The sequence below is a fragment of the Ascaphus truei genome, chromosome 5, assembly GCF_040206685.1.
Source record: "Ascaphus truei isolate aAscTru1 chromosome 5, aAscTru1.hap1, whole genome shotgun sequence".
Taxonomy (NCBI): domain Eukaryota; kingdom Metazoa; phylum Chordata; class Amphibia; order Anura; family Ascaphidae; genus Ascaphus; species Ascaphus truei.
In genome coordinates this window covers 192,087,805-192,107,222 of record NC_134487.1, presented here as the reverse complement: position 1 = coordinate 192,107,222, position 19,418 = coordinate 192,087,805, and the positions used below count along the sequence as shown (strand labels likewise).

The window sequence follows — 19,418 nt, the reverse complement described above, 5'->3', positions numbered from 1 at the left end:
TAACCCCATAGGCACCGAATACATGTCACACATCCCATGCTGTTGACTAGATCATTGTTATGTTTCCATTTTTCTCCATGCAGTGGAGGAAATACAAAGGACACAGTATAAAATTGGTAATGTGGGTACCTGCTGATAGGGTCTAACCTTGACGTGGCAACATCTTAATATGTTTTGGCCAAAGGATTGTACTAAATGACCCATATTTATAAGCAGAAAACACATATATAAATTAACTAAATGTGCCATATTGGATGTACATTGGGGCTTCTTTGTTTATTGGTGTATATTTGAGGTCACTTTCCCAGTTAACGCTATTAATTATATAATACTGTGTGTCTGGTTTGTTTTAGAACTGCTTCACCTGAGAAAGAGAGGAAAAATCTCGAAAGCTCGTTACAAATGTCAATTTTTCACATGAAACAAGTTAAAAACTGACTAAATCTGGAGAAAGGAAACAAATTCTATTCATAACTTGATTAGAAAAAACATTTGTTTTTTGCCCTCTATGTAGGTCTTTCCCATAACCCTTTAACTATCAGTGGACTCTGCACAATGCATTGCAGACCCCCTAGCTTTGAAGGGTTAATATAGGTAGTGGGGTTCAATTTGGTATTGTATGTTTTATGCTATATTCGCACAGATTTATTTTAAGTTCATTCAAATTAATATAAATCCTATAAAGTGCTGTATACACAGTCAAAGTAAGAGGTGAATATGGAGATCAATTATACATATATGGACTCTCTCCAGTGAAGCTGAACTGGAAGACAAACTTGAAAAGATTAAATAGGATATTGTTGGCCTTCGTGAAGTGAGAAGATGAAGGCTCATTGCGCTGAAAAGCAGACACCTATTCTGTTACAGAGGTGCAGATGATGGAAGGATCTGTGGAGTAGTCGTCATTGTTAATAAGATACGGAGAAACAACATAGCTCATCAGAAAGAGCAGCCAGAACTGTCTTTCAGTCGACAAAGAGATGCAGGCTTAAATAATGCAAGTGTCTGCTCCAACATCAAGTCACGCACACAGTGAGGCAGAAGACTTCTACCATGAAATCAACCAATTTAACAACAAAAGAAATTGTAACCTCAAGATCGTTATGGGAGATGTCAATGCAAAGACTGGTGCCCAGCACAAAGACGAAGCATCAGTTGATAAGTATGGTTACGGTAACAGGAATAAACATCGAGACGATTGGTAAAATATGCAGAATGGGAGAAATTCTACATCGTGATTTCATTCTTCAAGAAGAATCCTAATAGAAAATGGACATGTAATGGACCCAATGGAATCAAGAATGAAATGGACTATATATTGCCCAGTGCTTTTCTGTAATATAAAAGGTGCCGGTACTCAGCCTCTTACTTTCTCTTGCTCCTCATGTTCACTTATGAAGATTGTAGTTGAAAGCACAGAAAAAACTGGAGACATCCCTAACAAAAAAACAGGATTAGCGGAACCCTCCCTGGCATCTTTGGGAGGCTACATCGGTGTAGGGTGTGTGTTTACATCAGAATAAATTACGTTGTCCAAGGGAGCTGTATGTGGTTGGCTAGGCGATGATAATGATGGGCGCCAGAAGTTTTTATAGTATAACTTCAATCTTTATTCAATGTTCCCTGGCTTGGGAACACTTCATTCATATATACAACAATGTTGTACATTGTTCCTTCCATGCAGCTATCATTTTTGACATAGTTCTTTTACATATTCCAGGTCACTCGCACAATATCCATAACATCAATAATAGAAAAAATAGGGTACCCAGGTAGTGAAAAAACTTCAAAGGATTTATTTGAACATAATTAAGTGGTATTCACTAAGGAATAGTCCTCCCACGCAAGTGTTGCGCTTTCTCAAGGAGTAATGGACATACTGGAAGTAAGCACATATATATATATGTGCTGAATAATTAAGAAAAACACATCAGACGCAGCTGATTGTGGTATGGTAGTATACAGACATTTTAATCAATTAAAATAAAGGTAACATTTTACTTACATTACTACCTCGGTAGATACATTTAATATGGATACTAATGATATACAGGTGGTAATTGCTTTCTTTGATATTTTGTCTCAACACATAAATGTTTCTTTTCAATGTAGTACAGCAGGGCCCCACTCCTCGGCGCCCCGCTTTTCGGCGGTACGGCGGTGCTGAGAAGGGGACCGCCATGTCCGCGCATTGCCGGTCTGTGCATGCGCATCTAACAAAAATCGCCGGTTCCGCTTTCCGGCGATTTTCGCTTTTCGGTGGGTCCTCAGAACGGAACCCGCCGTATTAGTGGGGCCCTCCTGTTCTTTCTTCATTTTGTAGCACTTCATTATGCATCATCTGTTGGAATGTATTCTAGGTTCTATATGCTCTCATTTTTATATTTTGATTGAATATTTATTTTATATATAGTATTCTACCTTAGTATTAGTATAAACAGACAATTATATATTGATGCATTGAATTTAGATTTACCCTTTGATTGCCGTCCATATTAAACATATCCATTGATTTTACTATTTATGGATTATATTTATAGAGTATATGTTTGTTATGGTAATTAGGATTTATTGTCTTTTTTATAATGTTCTTTATCATTTGGTTTCAGTGTGTGTTGTTTTTATATTTTTAATTGATTAAAATATCTGTATACTAACATACTACAATCAGCTGCTTCTGATGTGTTTTTCTTAATTATTCAGCACATATATATATATGTGCTTACTTCCGGTATGTCCATTACTCCTTGAGAAAGCGCAACACTTGCTTGGGAGGACTATTCCTTAGTGAATACCACTTAATTATGTTCAAATAAATCCTTTGAGGTTTTTTCACAACCTGGGTACCCTATTTTTTCTATTATTGATGTTATGGATATCGTGTGAGTGCCCTGGAATATGTAACAGCACTATTTGTTACACTCCGCTTTCGGGGGCACCTGGAGGAGGAGGTACCCTTGTTGCCGCGGGTGTGCGGAGTGGATCTTCTTGGATAGCGGGACTCAGAGTCAAACGAGAGAGTTCAATATAGGAGGTAAGAAGGCTTTCTTTACCTCCATTACCCTATACTCAATCCCCCGACGGAGCCATATAGCATTTACCTGCAGGTGGGATCTTTTTTATGTCTGTAGCTGGAGACCAGTCGTAGTACTATAACCTCTAGGACTACATTTTTCCCCCCGACAGACCTCCTATCATTCCTCCCCCGATCCACATACACCATGCCTCATTATAATCAGCGCACTCCAGAATGCACAACAGCGTTATTTTCTATTTGACATAGTTCTTCCCTGTGTCCCTTCTATTAACACCCCTGGGAGGTGCATACACTTGTTACTGAGAAATACTTGTGTGGGACCAGACCCCTCTGGTTTAGCTTGTTTAGCATTATCCATGTGATCCTGCTATTTTGGGCCCCTTCTGAGGTCCTGTCCTGGGGAGATTATTATTATCCTCCATTCCAGACATGGAACTGCTACTTCTTCAGGAGATATATAAACTCTGTGTATGGGGATCCACTGGTGGGGCTGATCCCCTGACATTCCAGAGCCCTATCTTAGCAGCTCTCAGTGGTATATTGGTATATCTGCATTCTCTCTCTGGGACCTGCATATATCTTCTTACCATTGTGTAGGGATCCTAACTGTTAGGACACTGTCACTAACTAAAACACAACAAACAGGGGGGCCTAATCTCTCCTTTACTAGGGGAACCTTTCCTATGCCTCTACTCCCCCGAGGCTGCTGCTCTCCTCTCGTCCTGGAACCTGACCCTTTCAACAGTTCCCCTCACTCTTTTCCCTCCTGTGACACAGTTCTCTGTGTCATCACAGGGTGAATGAAGCCTATCATCTATATTGCTTACTATTAACTCCTTATATTACATTAGTAACCACCATACATAAGAAAATATCTGCGACAAAGCAATTACTGAGGAGACGACAAGAAATTAAGCAATCCCAAGACACAGGACCAATAATTGAATATATAGAGCTCTGACAATTTGCAAACGTATAACTGAAGATGTAAGAAAATGTAACTGATATGGTGAAGACTATCAAGAAAAGCTTAAATGGAAGAAGAAGCAGCGACTTATGACTGGAAAAAAACAAATTATTGCACGCAAACAAGACGATGAATCAACAATAAAACACTGTGCAGTTATCATAAAGAGGACTTGAGAACTTCTACAGGAAATTGTACGAGAACTCAGAAAACACAGGGCATAATCCAGCAGAGGACGAGTGATGTACCATGTGTCCTTCCAGAAGAAGTTGCAAAGGCAATAAAACAGATGAAGAATGGATAGTGCCCCGGGAAGATGGAATTAAACTGAAATCTTGAAAGAAGCTGGGGAAGAAGTAGAGAAAATCGTTGGTAAACTCCTTGCATGCTACTTGAAGAATAGGAAAGTTTCAGAACAATGTAGCAATGCCATGGTTATCCTCATCCACAAGAAAGGAGACAAGAAGACCTCAAGAACTACTGACCAATCGGTCTACTTCCAATCACTTACAAGATTCTAATGAACATACTCCCGAATCAGCTGCAAAAGACCCTGAACTTAGGCCAGCCTAGAGAACAAGCAGAATTTCGCAGTGGATATAACACAACGGACCACATCCAAGTTGTACAAGATGTAATTTCTCAAAGTAATGAATATGATCTACCGCTAAGCTTCGGATTCGTAGGTTACAAAAAAGCATTTGATTCTGTACAACACAGCAGATCAAAATGCATTAAAAAGGCTGTGTTGAAGAAACGTACATTGATAACGATAAAGAAAATTTGCGAGAATACACATCAACCATTAGATTACATGAGATACGGGCAAGGTTCAGCAAGGCAGTGCGGTAGGGAGACACCACATCACCAAGCAAGATATGGATCAACAAGGGAGTGTGACAGGTCACCAGAGCTTTTCACAGCATCACTTGAATTGTTCAAAAAATTGTATTGGGAAGAGAAAGGAATCAAAATGAATGGTGAATACTTGAGTCACCTACGATCTTCAGATTACATTGTTATTTTTGCCACATGTCCAGAAGACCTCCAACAACAAATCGGAGAACCCGCAGAAGCAAGTAAGAAAGTGGGCTTCCATATGAATTTCAGCAAGACCAAAGTGATGTTCAACAACTGTGTTGTCTGCAAAGGTCGTACTAAATTAAATAGAACTAGAAAAAGTCAAACTATCTACATAGGTCTGCAAGTAACAATGGATGGGAACCTTTTGAATGAAATCAACAGGAGAATGATGGAAACAAGACAATCTTCCATGAGAACTTTCCACTTTGCTTCAAGTTTTCAAACCGTGTATTCTGCCCGTGCTCACATATGGATGTGAGACTTGGACCCTAAATGCGAAGATAATTCAAAAGCTTCAGACAGCTCAAAGAAGTATGGAGTGTGTATGCTGGGTATTACCCAAAGAGACAGGACAAAGAATGTATTTGTTCGAAACCAAACAAAAGTCTGGGACATAATTACAAGGGTGAAGAAATTAAAATGGCTGTGGGCCGGGCGTATGGCAAGAAATGACTATTGTTGGACAGAGATGTTACTTGACTGGATTCCAACAGAGATTAAAAAACAAGACGACGACCAAAAGTAAGATGTGATGATGCGATTGGAAGAACGTAGAGAAGAGGCTTGCAACCGCAGTATCTGGAAGATCCTTGGGGATGCCTTCATACAGCAGTAGATTGACTAGGGCTGAAGAGGATAATGATGATTTTTGTTATATATATATATATATATATATCTCTATATATATATATATAGATATATATATATATATATCTCAATTGTTATTATTACTATATTTGAAACAAATGTTAGTCAGGTTTCCAGGTATAGGGGTACAAAAAGGAAAATGGGGAAGAAGGAGGTATGTTACATGACAATACAAATATAATTGCAAATCCTACAATACTTATATTTTTTTCTTCTTCCAGCCGCACTTATTACACCAGGTGATTCAGTGGCTGGAGGAGTGCAAGTTTATCACGGACACATTGGTGAAGGGGGACACCAAGTTCATGGTAAAGGCGACCTAACTAAAGGAGCTTGCAATCTAATCCATAGGAAACGGGTCTGTAAACTGTAGTAGAGTTCTAAATGGTGCTTATGAAGTCTGTCTCTTACATAGCAGGATGCCACAGTGACACAGACAGAAGGGACCTACAGCCCTTTGAGTCTTTCTCCCACCACAGGGTGACACAGACAGAAAAGAAACATCACCTGTGAAATCTGTACCTCCCAGTGCAGGGTGACAGTGACACAGACCGAAGAGACCTATGTTCTGTAGCATCTGTCCTTCTCCAAATAGGTAGACACAGACAGATGCTACGTATGATCCTCCCAGTGCAGGGTAACAGAATAGATCTCATCCCATTTTCTTGTGACTTCCTCAGGGTGTTTGCCGTATGCCTGATGAGGGGGACGAAGAATATCCATACCGCAGAATTGATATAAGGTAATATCAGATAGATGGACATACAGTTAACTTAACTAAGTTAATATATATATATATATACAGTGGTCGACAAATCACCAAAAAATCTACTCGCCGAACAAAAAAATCTACTCGCCACCTAGTACCACACGTGTGCTGCTTGGGCCAATAGGAGCTCGCCACGATGTTAAATCCACTCGCCCGGGGCTTGCAAATGTATAGGTTTTTCGAACACTGTATATATATACAGCTAAACCCCGTTATAACGCGGTGCTCGGGGTCCACCCCGAGTCCACCGCGTTAGTAACGGGGTCGCGCTAATTAAAAAAAAAAATGGCCGCCGCGCTCCTGATCGGGTGTGAGGAGAAAAGGAAGTTAAATAAATAAATAAATAAAAAAAAATTTTTAAATGGCGGCGATTCATCCGTCCTCCCTCTCAGCCCCCTGGTTTTGCACGTGTCTGTGTCCTCCCAGCGTGTGTGTGTGTGTGTGCGTGCATGTGTGAGAGAGAGAGAGACAGAGTGTGTGTGTGCGTGCGTGTGTGAGAGAGAGAGAGACAGAGTGTGTGTGTGTGTGTGTGTGTGTGTGTGATGGTGAGAAGGGGTGGGCAGGGTGAGGAGACACTAATCTCTCTCAGGCTTTAATGCAGAGTCCCCTACCTGTTCGTCATCACCGCTACGCCCAGCATCAGAGCCGCTGTGTGGGGTCAGGGAGGGTGTGACAGATACCAGCACCTCGCACAGCCTGCGGGACTTGGGTTAGCTGCAGCTCCGGTCACTGAGTCCTGGTGAGCGGCGGGAAGGAGGGAGAGGGGTGGGGAGGAGAGGCTGGGAGAGGGTCCCGGAGCGCGAGGCTCCCCCTCCCCGGCCGGGTCCACCACGCCCGGCTCTGACTCACCTCCGCCCACCCTGCACTGCAAATCATCCGGGCAGGAGGAGTTGCCATAGAGACAAAGGGGGGTAAAGGATGCAAGCCACGCCCACTTACCTCCTCCTATATGGCACCAATGACTGCAGAACAAGCATCCCACATCCGGGCACTCTTACTGCCTGGCCTCATTCAGTCGCCCCGCCCACAGCCCTCTTCTTGTCAATCAAGCCGTCCGCTCTCCGCCCCCTGCGGGTGATGTCATTATTCCAACCTCCACCGGGCTGGTGGGCTGCTGACATGTGAAAAACGGGCTGGTGGGCTGCTGACATGTGAAAAACGGGCTGGTGGGCTGCTGACATGTGAGAGGAGGGGTGGGGTGGGCTGCTGACGTGAGAGGGGGGGTGGGGTGGGCTGCTGACATGTGAGAGGGGGGGTGGGGTGGGCTGCTGACATGTGAGTGTACTGTGAGAGCTGTGTGCAGTAAGTGTGAGCAATGAGCAGTGTCTGTGCAGTGTGTGTCAGTGTGTGCAGTGTGCAGTGTGTGTCAGTGTGAGCAGTGTGTGTGCAGTGTGTGTCAGTGTGAGCAGTGTGCAGTGTGTGTCAGTGTGAGCAATGAGCAGTGTGTCAGTGTGTGCAGTGTGAGCAATGAGCAGTGTCTGTGCAGTGTGTGTCAGTGTGAGCAGTATGTGAGCAGTGTGTGTCAGTGTGAGCAATGAGCAGTGTGTCAGTGTGTGCAGTGTGAGCAATGAGGAGTGTTTGTGCAGTGTACGGTGTGTGTGCAGTGTGTGCAGTGTGTGCAGTGTGAGCAATGAGCAGTGTGTGTGCAGTGTGAGCAATGAGCAGTGTGTGTGCAGTGTGTCAGTGTGTGCAGTGTGAGCAATGTGCAGTGTGTGCAGTGTGAGCAATGAGCAGTGTGTGCAGTGTGTGTGCAGTGTGTGTGCAGTGTGCAGTGTGTGTGCAGTGTGCAGTGTGGCAGTGTGTGCAGTGTGAGCAATGAGCAGTGTGTGTGCAGTGTGTCAGTGTGTGCAGTGTGAGCAATGAGCAGTGTGTGTGCAGTGTGTCAGTGTGTGCAGTGTGAGCAATGAGCAGTGTGTGTGCAGTGTGTGTGCAGTGTGTGTGCAGTGTGCAGTGTGTGTGCAGTGTGGCAGTGTGAGCAATGAGCAGTGTGTGTGCAGTGTGTGCAGTGTGCAAAAAAAAAATTTTTAATTTTTTTTTTTTTTTTTTTTAAACGGGAGCCACGGGAAAACCGCGGTATAACGAGGCGCGTTATAACGGGGTTTAGCTGTATATATATATATATATATATATATATATATATATATATATATATATATATATATATTAACTTAGTTAAGTTATGGTGGGTAAAAAAAGTGACAAAACCCCTCCACAGCAAAGCATATAGCAAATGGAAATATTCCTGTATGCTCATTTGCATGTCTTAGACAGGTCTGCAACCCCGCCTTTCACCATTATCATCTAGCGGTGGAGGTTTCTTGTCGCCTTTTTCACCCACCATAACTGTGTGTGTGTGTGTGTGTGTGTGTGTGTATCTATATATATATATACATATATATATATATATATGTATATATATGTGTATATATATGTGTATATATATATAAAATACAGGTGCGCAAAATATAATAACAAGCAGATTAAAGGATGGATGCTGTGGATGCTGCCCCAATGTGTAGGAAACACACAACTCCAATAAATATAAGGGAAGAAAAAACAAAGGGCGCAAACCACTATAAACAATGTTTAAAATAATAAACACGTGTGGGGATATGATATGATGGAAGTCCAATCTGTGGAATCCAAAACGGGGTGAGACCTGGAAATAAAAAAGATAGCCAAATATGGTGACGTAAGTATGTTTAGTGACATACAACGCAAGCACAGATTCTACTTACGAATTAGTAGATAATAATGGACATGTCAGGATAAAATCCTAGTCTTTAATTGCAATAAAGGAACACGTAGCTGCAGGATCCGTTGCACGAACTGGATATCCAACACTTGTGCTGGATTTATTTCGTGTAACTATCTATACTGCCATTTGTTCTAGTGAACTATAGTATGAAAGTATATTTATATTATTAATTGATTTTAATTATATTACTTATTAATGTTCTTTTGCAATAGTTAAATACTTTTTTTATATATGTTATGGGTTCTTAATCTCATTATCTACACCTGTCACCTGTGTGGGGCTCTCATCTGGCAGGTATAGTTGTTCCGACTTGTGACCTAAGAAGAGTGAAAAGAAACTGCTCTAATAACATCATATATGAACAACAAGCGAAAACCATGTTGTCCAAATTTACATCAACAAATTATAGAAAAGCCACATTGGAACAAGCCTATACCAAAATACATAATATTGATAGAAATTACCTTCTTAAATATAATTCTAAAAAAAAATCAAAACACAACAAATATTGATAACAAAATTGATATTCCATTTATTACACGGTTTAACCCTTTAGCTACAGACATTAAAAAACATTGGCACTTGGTTTTAAAAGACCCTATTCTTCAAGCACACCTTCCTAAAGCCCCACGTGTATTATTTACAAAATCAGATGCACTAAAAAACAAATTGGCACCTAGTTGTCTCAAACCAACTTATCAAAAAGTGTCAAAACTACATTTTTGGACACTAAGGGCTTCTATAAATGCCTAAAATGTAAAACTGGCAAACTGAATTTACATGGGGCAAAGAATGTTACATGTTTTTAAATCCAATCATACGGGTAAGATCTTCAATATAAAACATTTCATGACTTGTGATTCAACTAATATCATACATCTTGTGCAGTGCCCCTGCAATAAGCAGTATATAGGGTGCACCACAAGAAAATTCAAACTTTGTTTTGCTCAGCACAGGGTTTCCCAAACTTTTTTTTCCGTGACCCGGTTATTTTTGAACTTCTCCTTCGTGACCCACTAAAAATGTTATCGCCTATACTGGTCTATAGGGCCTGCACAGACACACACACAGCCACAGATACACACACACAGCCACTGATACACACACAGCCACTGATACACACACACACACACAGCCACTGACAGCCACGCAGCCACTGACACACACACTGATACATACACACAGCCTCTGATACACACACACGCAGCCACTGACACACACGCAGCCACACACAGACACTGCTACACACACACACACACTGATACACACACACACACACACACTCGCTCTCCCCTATACGCACACAGACACAAACAGTGAATTACAGGTAACGACGGATGTGTGTGACTGGAGAGGGGGCCAGGGGCACTTTAGAGGGGGGGCAAGGGGTGGGAGAGGGGGGGCAAGGGGTGGGAGAGGGGGGGCAAGGGGTGGGAGAGGGCCAGGGACACTTGGGTGGGGGCCAGGGGCACTTGGGTGGGAGGGAGGGAGGGGGCCAGGGGCACTTGGGTGGGAGGGAGGGGTCCAGGGGTGGGAGGGAGCCAGGGGCACTTGGGTGGGAGGGAGGGGGCCAGGGGCACTTTAGAGGGGGGGCAAGGGGTGGGAGAGGGGGGGCCAGGGGTGGGAGAGGGGGGGGCAGGGGTGGGAGGGAGGGGGCCAGGGGCACTTGGGTGGGAGGGAGGGAGGGGGCATGGGGCACTTGGGTGGGAGGGAGGGGGCCAGGGGTGGGAGGGAGGGGGCATGGGGCACTTGGGTGGGAGGGAGGGGGCCAGGGGCACTTGGGTGGGAGGGAGGGGGCCATGGGCACTAGGGGGCCATGGGCACTAGGGGGCCATGGGCACTTGGGTTAGGGGGCCATGGGCACTTGGGTGGGAGGGAGGGAGGGAGGGAGGGGGCCATGGGCACTTGGGTGGGAGGGAGGGGGCACTTGGGTGGGAGGGAGGGGGCACTTGGGTGGGAGGGAGGGGGCACTTGGGTGGGTGGGAGGGGGCCCAGGAGCACTTGGGTGGGTGGGAGGGGGCCCAGGGGCACTTGGGTGGGAGGGAGGGGGCCCAGGGGCACTTGGGTGGGAGGGAGGGGGCCCAGGGGCACTTGGGTGGGAGGCAGTGACTGGGTGGGGTGACTTACCTTGCCGCCGGACGCTTTCCCCTGCTGCCCCCGATATCCCCTGCTTCCCGGGACGGGAGGTGGGCTTGGGGGCACGGGAGGTGGGCTCGGGAGGGGGTGCCATGGGAGGTGAGCTCGGAAGCTGGCCGCGGGGGGAAGCGGGCCGCACTTGGATCTGGTACTTCCTCCTCCGTCCCACGTTGGGAGCGGGGGGAGGAAGGGAGCGGGCCCTGCGCAAGCGCGCGGGACCGCGGGGGGAATCACCCCCATTTTTTTTTAAATTGAGCAGGGGGGACGGGAGACACCGCGCGGCCAGCCTCGCTGTTGACCCGGCAATTTTGGTGCCGTGGCCCGGTGCCGGGTCGCGACCCACCATTTGGGAAACGCTGTTCTAGTATGTATTTGTGTGTATATTTATGTATGTATGTATATTAATATATATAATTTATTCTAAGTTATATTTTCCCTCGCTTCAGGCTGATCCCAAAAGACCAGTATTACTGCGGGGTACTCTATTTCACCGGCAGTGATATTTTCAACAAGAATATGCGCACCCACGCCCTGGAGAAAGGCTTCACCCTGAATGAGTACACGCTACGCCCGCTCGGAGTCACAGGTTAGTCTCCTCCCCATTGCAAGGACAACATTAGCCTTCTCCTATCAGGACACCAAAATGACCCCCCACCCCCAACTGCCCCTTTTATCCATAAACACCATCAGATGGGACTGTCACTCAGATCACTGATTGACTTCTCTCCCATATAACCAATCGGAATGCAGCTTCTTACCTCACCATAAAGGTGCCTCACTCGTGTAACATTTAGAATCCAAGCAATCTGATTGGCTCATGCCTTCTCAATTGCTCTTGGGATGTTCCATTCCCCCATGGCTCACATGGGAGCACAACTAATAGTTCAAATGTTAACATGCATAAGTGGCACCTCCCCTTTTATAGGGTTAGTGACACACTTATTACAAGAGATAGGTGGCAGTTACAGAATTAACTTATTGGGATACTTGCTATGCATGAGACACCCTCACATGAGAGGGGAGATACTGGGTGCTATTAACCCTTTGAGTGCCAGAGGTGCACTAGAGTGCCACGGCCCCTCGGTCACACTGTAATCATGTGATCGCGCCCCATGATTATGACATAACTGATTACGTGAACAGAAGAGGAGTCTCCTCTTCTAGTCATATCACGTTCAGATCTCCCCTCGCAAACGACAAGACCTTGTGATTTGTTAGCAAAGTCATGGGGCATTGAAGGGGTTAACAAGTGATGAGGTTGTATCACACAGGATTTTTAAAAGGCAAGTATCAGTGGCCCTGCCCCTTTATGTGATAAGAGGGCTTCTCCTGTACAGTATTCCTATATGTTTATAGGGTACAGTTGCCACGGGAGACCAGGTTTATTGTACACCTTTACCAAGATCATTCATTGAGCAAAACAAGATAATTAAATAAATTGTACTTTATTCACAGAAATAGGCATACACTCAGTGGAACACAAAATACAGACGAAAAGCACACTTACTGGGGGTCGAAAATTAGACTGTTCTAGGTGCAGGGAACACTAAATAAGAATTTTCACCTGACCAGGACTTAGCCTGAAATCTTCTGGTTCCCAAATCGGCGTGAAGTTCCACACGCCACCGCTCCCTTCTCTTCTGAGAACTTGGACTCCTTTTGACCGGGGGATATATATATACACGTATAGATGTCAAAGAGGAGTGCTATTGAGCATGGCAATATATATTTAATACTTGAGCCTTTCCCTGTTACCCAAATGGCTTTCACACCTCTGGCATCCTCTGGTTGCTTTCAACTCTGATGTCCAGCAGACTTACTGGCACCAACTTAGTAGCCCTGGCAGCCTGTCGGAACATCGGTTCTGAAAGTCCCAGCTAATTTACAGTACACATTAGTACATAGCATCACTATGACGGTATTAATAAAATATACCTTAATACCAGTCTAAGTACTCTGGTTATGGGGAATAGAATGGTGCACTTTTATTTCTATCAGCCCTTATTCCCCACACACTAGCTACTGGAATCAGACTGGACTCTGAGAGTCCCTTCACCACTTTATCTACGTTTTGGAGCACCCAAGTACCACAATATAGGTTCTGGGCATTAACTGGGGGTATCCCCCTTAAATTAGGGACCCCTTATAGTTACAGAGACACTTTTCATCCCTTTGCCCCATTTACCTTTCTGGACTATGCTGAAGCAGGGAACCCTAGCGGTGAGTCGCGCAAGTGTTTTCAAGGGGAGATATTGCCGGACAATGTGCCTACATGTATCCGAGAATCAAGCATGATTCCCGGGTACATTTTTAGGGGAACCGACAACTCCAGACCCCAAATACCTAGGCACATTCTGACAACAATTTCTCCACAAAACCCTCTTGAAACTCGTGCTCTAGCAATCCCTGCTCACTGGCATCCCTGGAAGGTAAAAACACAAAAATTCTTTATTACCGCAAATGACAGGTTATTCTTGTAACATTCCTTGGCTCAAGAGCCAACACTCCCGAACCTTTATACTCAGATCAGGGGTAACGAAAACAGGGCTTGACTTTTAAGAGCCTGGTTACCCCCTCACCGTCACAACACTATATACCTCTTATTTCATAAAATAGCTTCTCACAAACTAGATTCATATACTGTATGTTGTTAGGGTCTGGTATCTCCCTCCTATGTAACAAGGAGGTGAATCATACACAGGAGTCCTCATAAGTGGTCGATACCATAACTGTTGTTAGTGTTGGGTAAGTCGCCCTCTTATTACATATCAGGTACCAATGACCGTAACAACATCATGTGCCAAAGGTGCCCTCTAATTAAATGAGGAGGTACCAATGACCTTTTCACATATACATTTCCTTTGTATGAGGTACCCTCTTTTTACAAAAGAGGGAGGTGCCACTCACTATTAATATATAGTAACCAAACATAGCTGACCCTCTTCTATTTACCTCCTTAATAGGGATAGCTGGGGAGCCCCTCCCAGTAGACAGCGAGAAGGATGTCTTTGACTACATCCAGTGGAAATACCGCGAGCCAAAGGATCGAAGCGAGTGAAAGCAGGGTCACGTCAATAACAGTACAATCCCAACACAGCAGCGTTGTCATCGATATGTCATCGACTTATAAAATATAAGCCGCCGGCTTGTTGACGACATGTCTCACACATGCCACCCAGATGTCAACGACGTACAAATCAAAATACATGGAGGAGAAATGGTGACCCAGATAATAGTGTGTGTGTGTGTGTGTGTGTGTGTGTGTGTGTGTGTGTGTGTGTGTGTGTGTGTGTGTGTGTGAATCAATAAACCTTTGGCTTGTGTGGTAATGTGCACTATAAGTGTGTGTGGACATGTAAGCAGTAGGTAGGTAGATGGGTAAGAGGGCACCTCAATATAACAAGGTGCTGTCACTACCCTTATTACATTATAGGAATTGCATGCATCCTTTCTTATCTCATAAGAGGGAGGCAAAAGGACCCCAGATACATTATAGGAATCCTGTGCATGAGATACCTTCATATCTCATAGGATTGAGGTGTCATTACTACTTTTAGATTATAGCATCCTGTGCATGAGACACCCTTTATCTCATAAGAGGAACCTGCTATTAACCTTATTCATTTTAAGGTAACATATGAAAAGGAGCATGTGTATCTGTCCTATGCAAGGTGATGCATATCTGTAAAAAAATAATGTATCCCTCTAATATACTTATTTTAAAGGGGCAGTTTCCCTTGCATGTGTATTTATTATTTGTATTATTATTTAAATATCTCCCCATACTGTACATTACGGGGTTTCTTTTCATCACTAGTATTTTCCCTGCTCACTGATTTTTAAACTCTATTTGATGTAGCTCAAGACCTAAATTAATAAGGCTGCCAAACCCCTCTCCTGTAGTGACATTGGCAGAATTAACAAATCAGAGAAGAATAAGTAAGACATTTTTTTTATTATCGTCGTAATTTTTGTGAAGACAAGACTGGGTAAAAGATTTCCTTTTTAGCTTTATAGTGGGTGAGTGGTGAGTGGCGAGTGGTGACGTGTAATTAATTATTAGACGAAAAATGTGACTGTTACAAATAAATGACATAAGATCGGACAAATCAGTTTTTTGATGTGGAACAGTAAAAATAGAATAAATGATATTCGATATTGTATATACTTTATTTATGCCACCCACCCTTAAAGAATTCAACAAGCATGTTATATATCTACCTAATTGGCTTATAATATGTGCAGTTAGGTCCGGAAATAATTGCACACTGACACAATTTTCATAATTTTGGCTCTGTACGCCACCACAATGGATTTGAAATGAAACAACCGAGATGCAATAGAAGTGCAGACTTTCAGCTTTAATTCAGCTTAACCAGTCCTAGTGCGCAGAGTAGGAATTTTTCCTGTCTTGCAAATACATACACAGTAATACGTAAAAATATATACCTGTGAGGTCTTTATATCAGCAGGTGAGTGCACTTATTTATTTTTGCCCCTAATACAGTATATATCACACACAAATTTTCTAATTTCATCCTCCCATCTTACTTTTGGTTTTCACGTTGGTCTTTTGATATCCTTGGAATATTTTCCAAGGATATCAAAAGAACAAGGTGAAAAACAAAAGTAAGATGGGAGGATGAAATTAGAAGGTGTGTGTATTCATGTATATACATGTGTGTATTCTTATGTATGTACTTGTGTATGTGTATGTGTATATATACACCAGAAATATATATGGTGTATATAAACAGGGGCGACAGTGGGGAAAGAGGAAACTCTTACGCTATTTCTTATTTATCGAGTCCAATGACCGTAGTAGACACACGTACGTCATTGCTCCTCCCTTCTGGGCTTGACAGGCAACTAATTTTAACTGGGCAGGTATAAAGAAACTCGCCTCCTTGCTGCTTTCACTGTCCAAAGCATAATACAGGCAGTCCTCGGTTATCCGACACAATGCGTTACTCAAAATGGCGTTGGATAGCGAAACGTTGTAAAGCGAAACACAAAAATGTACTTAAAGTGAAGCACAACCTTTTTTCCACATATTGATGCCTGTACTGTACTGCAATCGTCATATACGTGCATAACTGATGTAAATAACGCATGTGTAACAGGCTCTATAGTCTCCCCGCTTGTGCACAGCTTCGGTACAGGTAGGGAGCCGGTATTGCTGTTCAGGGCGTGCTGACAGGCGCATGCGCGAGCTGCCGTTTGCCTATTGGGCGATATGTCCTTACTCGCGAGTGTACTTAAAGTGAGTGTCCTTAAACCGGGGTATGCCTGTAATAACATTCCCAATGAAAAAATAATCTAATGTGTCCCAGTATTTGAAGAGATTACACAAGTGCTCCTCAAATTAAAACTAAGCAGCCAATGTGGACCTGATTTACTGCAATCTAAGTTCCTAAGACTTGGTGCCCCAGCCATTGCCAAACCAATTGCTTCCATAGTCAACTCTATTCTGTCTGCAGGCCATATTCCTAAAACATGGAAAACTACCAGAGTTGTCCCAATCTTCAAAAGTGGGAACAAAAACACTGTCTCAAACTACAGGCCAATCTCTCTTCTCCCAATACTATCCAAAGTCATGGAAAAATGTGTTCACTCCCAATTAAGCGACTACTATACCAAGACAAATTTCCCTAGCCTATTCCAATCTGGGTTTTCGCCCCAAACACTACACGGTAACTATGGTTATATCTTAATCTTTACTCACACCAACGATCCAACAACAGTAGATTTTCTAGATCTCAAATTAACAGCTTCAGTAAATGGTAGTGTCAATACAGAAACCTTCTTTAAAGAAGTGGATATGAATAACCTTTGAATGGCTTCCAGTAATCATAAAAACTCCTGGATTCTTAATATTCCAGGAGGTCAATGTCACGGTAGCTTATGACAAGATATAATGAACACCAAATATCTGGGTTGAACTGAACGAGGCTTAGATATAATAAAATATAATTTATTCCTTAAAAATGGTGAACACAGCAATATAGTACAATTAACAGACAAGACGGTAACACTTACTTAGGGTTGGGGGATGGAGAAGTATCCGCTAGCAATTCTCCAGCAGTCCAGTGACATTCAAGATGGAATCAGAAGCATAACTCCAGCACAACTAAAAACTGTAGGGTTGACACAGTTTATATACCTGTGCAACCCTATTCTTAACATTGAACACAGCCTATTGGTGAACAATTATCTGTATCCACTCTCTAATGTGGAGACAGACTAATCCATGCCCTCGGGTAACAATTAGACTGGCAGAATTTGTTGATTGACTAATACTTAATCCCTAGACATTGGGTAACAATCAAGGCAGTTACTTTTTGATCACCGTGCTTAGGCTACTCAGCCGTCTGCCCTTCATGACTTATTAGCCTAGCAAATGGCGGCTGCATTTTCAGAACAGATCCAAAATAAAATACATATACACTTTAATATCTACACATATTAATAAGTTCCATTCTGGTGGGCTCAGTGGGTCGACCCTTGCCAGTTTTTAATGCTTACAGTGACTCCACATATTGGCCAAATATGAACTCTCTGCGACCTCCAGAACTGGAGATAAAGAAATGCACTTTAAAACATTAAAATACATGCTTATAATGAAACAGGGGAACATACATTTTCAAGGTACAACAAGGTGCAAACCTCATCCCTGGACCGCAGTCCAATTAACCCCTTGTCTCTCTGGTGAGGTCAGGGAATGGCCATATGGGGTGCAACCCCTTTAATACCGGGCCACCCCCTTTCTCCCTCTACACCTCCCCTTCTTAATGGGTGACCTGTGGCCCACTGGCCCTAACGGTGAGTGGGGCACTGCTGGCACCCTTAACGAACTTAGTCTCAGAGGGATAGTCCTGACGTGAAAGTCCATCACCATTGCTGTTTTCACTACCCTTTTTGTGCTGAATAGTAAACTCAAACTCTTGCAAGGCCAAGCTCCACCTTAGCAACTTGGCATTCTCCCCGGATGCCCTCTGCAGCCAACTCAGGGGGTTGTGGTCTGTGAGGACCGTGAAAGCCCTTCCATACACATAGGGCTGGAGTTTTTTGAGTGCCCACACAATGGCCAAGCACTCTTTCTCAATAGTGGCATAGGCCACTTCTCTGGGGAGTAGTTTTCGGCTGAGGTACACCACAGGGTGCTCTCTACCGTCGTCCCCCACTTGGCTCAACACAGCCCGAATGCCATAGTCCGAGGCATCAGTCTGTATGAGGAAATGTTTGTTATAGTCTGGGGCAGCCAGTATGGGGGCCCCAGCAAGCGCAGTTTTCAGTGCCTGGAAAGCAGTTTCACAGGCAGGAGTCCAGGTGATAAGCACAGGCAGTTGCTTCTTAGTCAAATCAGGTTGTACTGTGGGACAAACTTCCTATAGTACCCTGCGGTGCCCAAAAATGCCATGACCTGTTTCTTGTTTTTTGGAACAGGCCACTGAACGATGGCTTCTACCTTGGCTGGCTCTGGTTTGAGGTGCCCTCCACCCACCCTGTGCCCTAAGTACAGGACCTCTGCCATCCCTACCATACACTTAGTGGGTTTCAAGGTAAGCCCAGCCTCCCTGATCCTATCTAGCACCGCAGCTACATGTCCTAAATGGGAGTCCCAGGAATTACTAAAGACAGCAATGTCATCTAAGTAAGCCCTGGCATAGTTCTGCATCCCTTCCAGTAACCTATTGACCAGGCGTTGGAAGGTAGCCGGGGCATTCTTCATCCCAAATGGCATCACTAAAAACTCATAGAGGCCACTTGGAGTGATGAATGCTGACTTATCCCTAGCCTCCAGGGTCGGGGATTTGCCAATAGCCTTTGCTCAAATCCATAGTGGTCAGATACTTTGCCCCCGCGAGTTCATCTAGTAACTCATCCATGCGGGGCATGGGGTAGGCATCTGACACCGTCCCAGCGTTGAGCAAGCGGTAGTGCACACAAAACCGGGTTGTCTTGTCCTTCTTAGGAACTAGGACTACCGGACTTGCCCAAGGACTCTGGGACGGAGTAA

General features: G+C 43.9%; 1 protein-coding gene across 3 annotated transcripts in view; it reads left to right on the top strand.

Moving 5' to 3' along the window:
- POLB (DNA polymerase beta) overlaps window positions 1-15,559 on the top strand; it is a 32,721-nt gene extending 17,162 nt beyond the window's left edge. For 2 of the 3 annotated variants that reach the window (XM_075601542.1, XM_075601545.1), the window contains 4 exons: window positions 5,957-6,043; window positions 6,416-6,477; window positions 11,845-11,984; window positions 14,362-15,559. In XM_075601542.1, coding sequence (XP_075457657.1) covers window positions 5,957-6,043; window positions 6,416-6,477; window positions 11,845-11,984; window positions 14,362-14,456 — 384 coding nt within the window. In that variant the 3' untranslated portion in view covers window positions 14,457-15,559. The remainder of the gene's footprint in view (window positions 1-5,956; window positions 6,044-6,415; window positions 6,478-11,844; window positions 11,985-14,361) is intronic. The other variant, XM_075601543.1, reaches the window with a different exon arrangement.
- The last annotated feature ends 3,859 nt before the right edge of the window (window positions 15,560-19,418 follow it).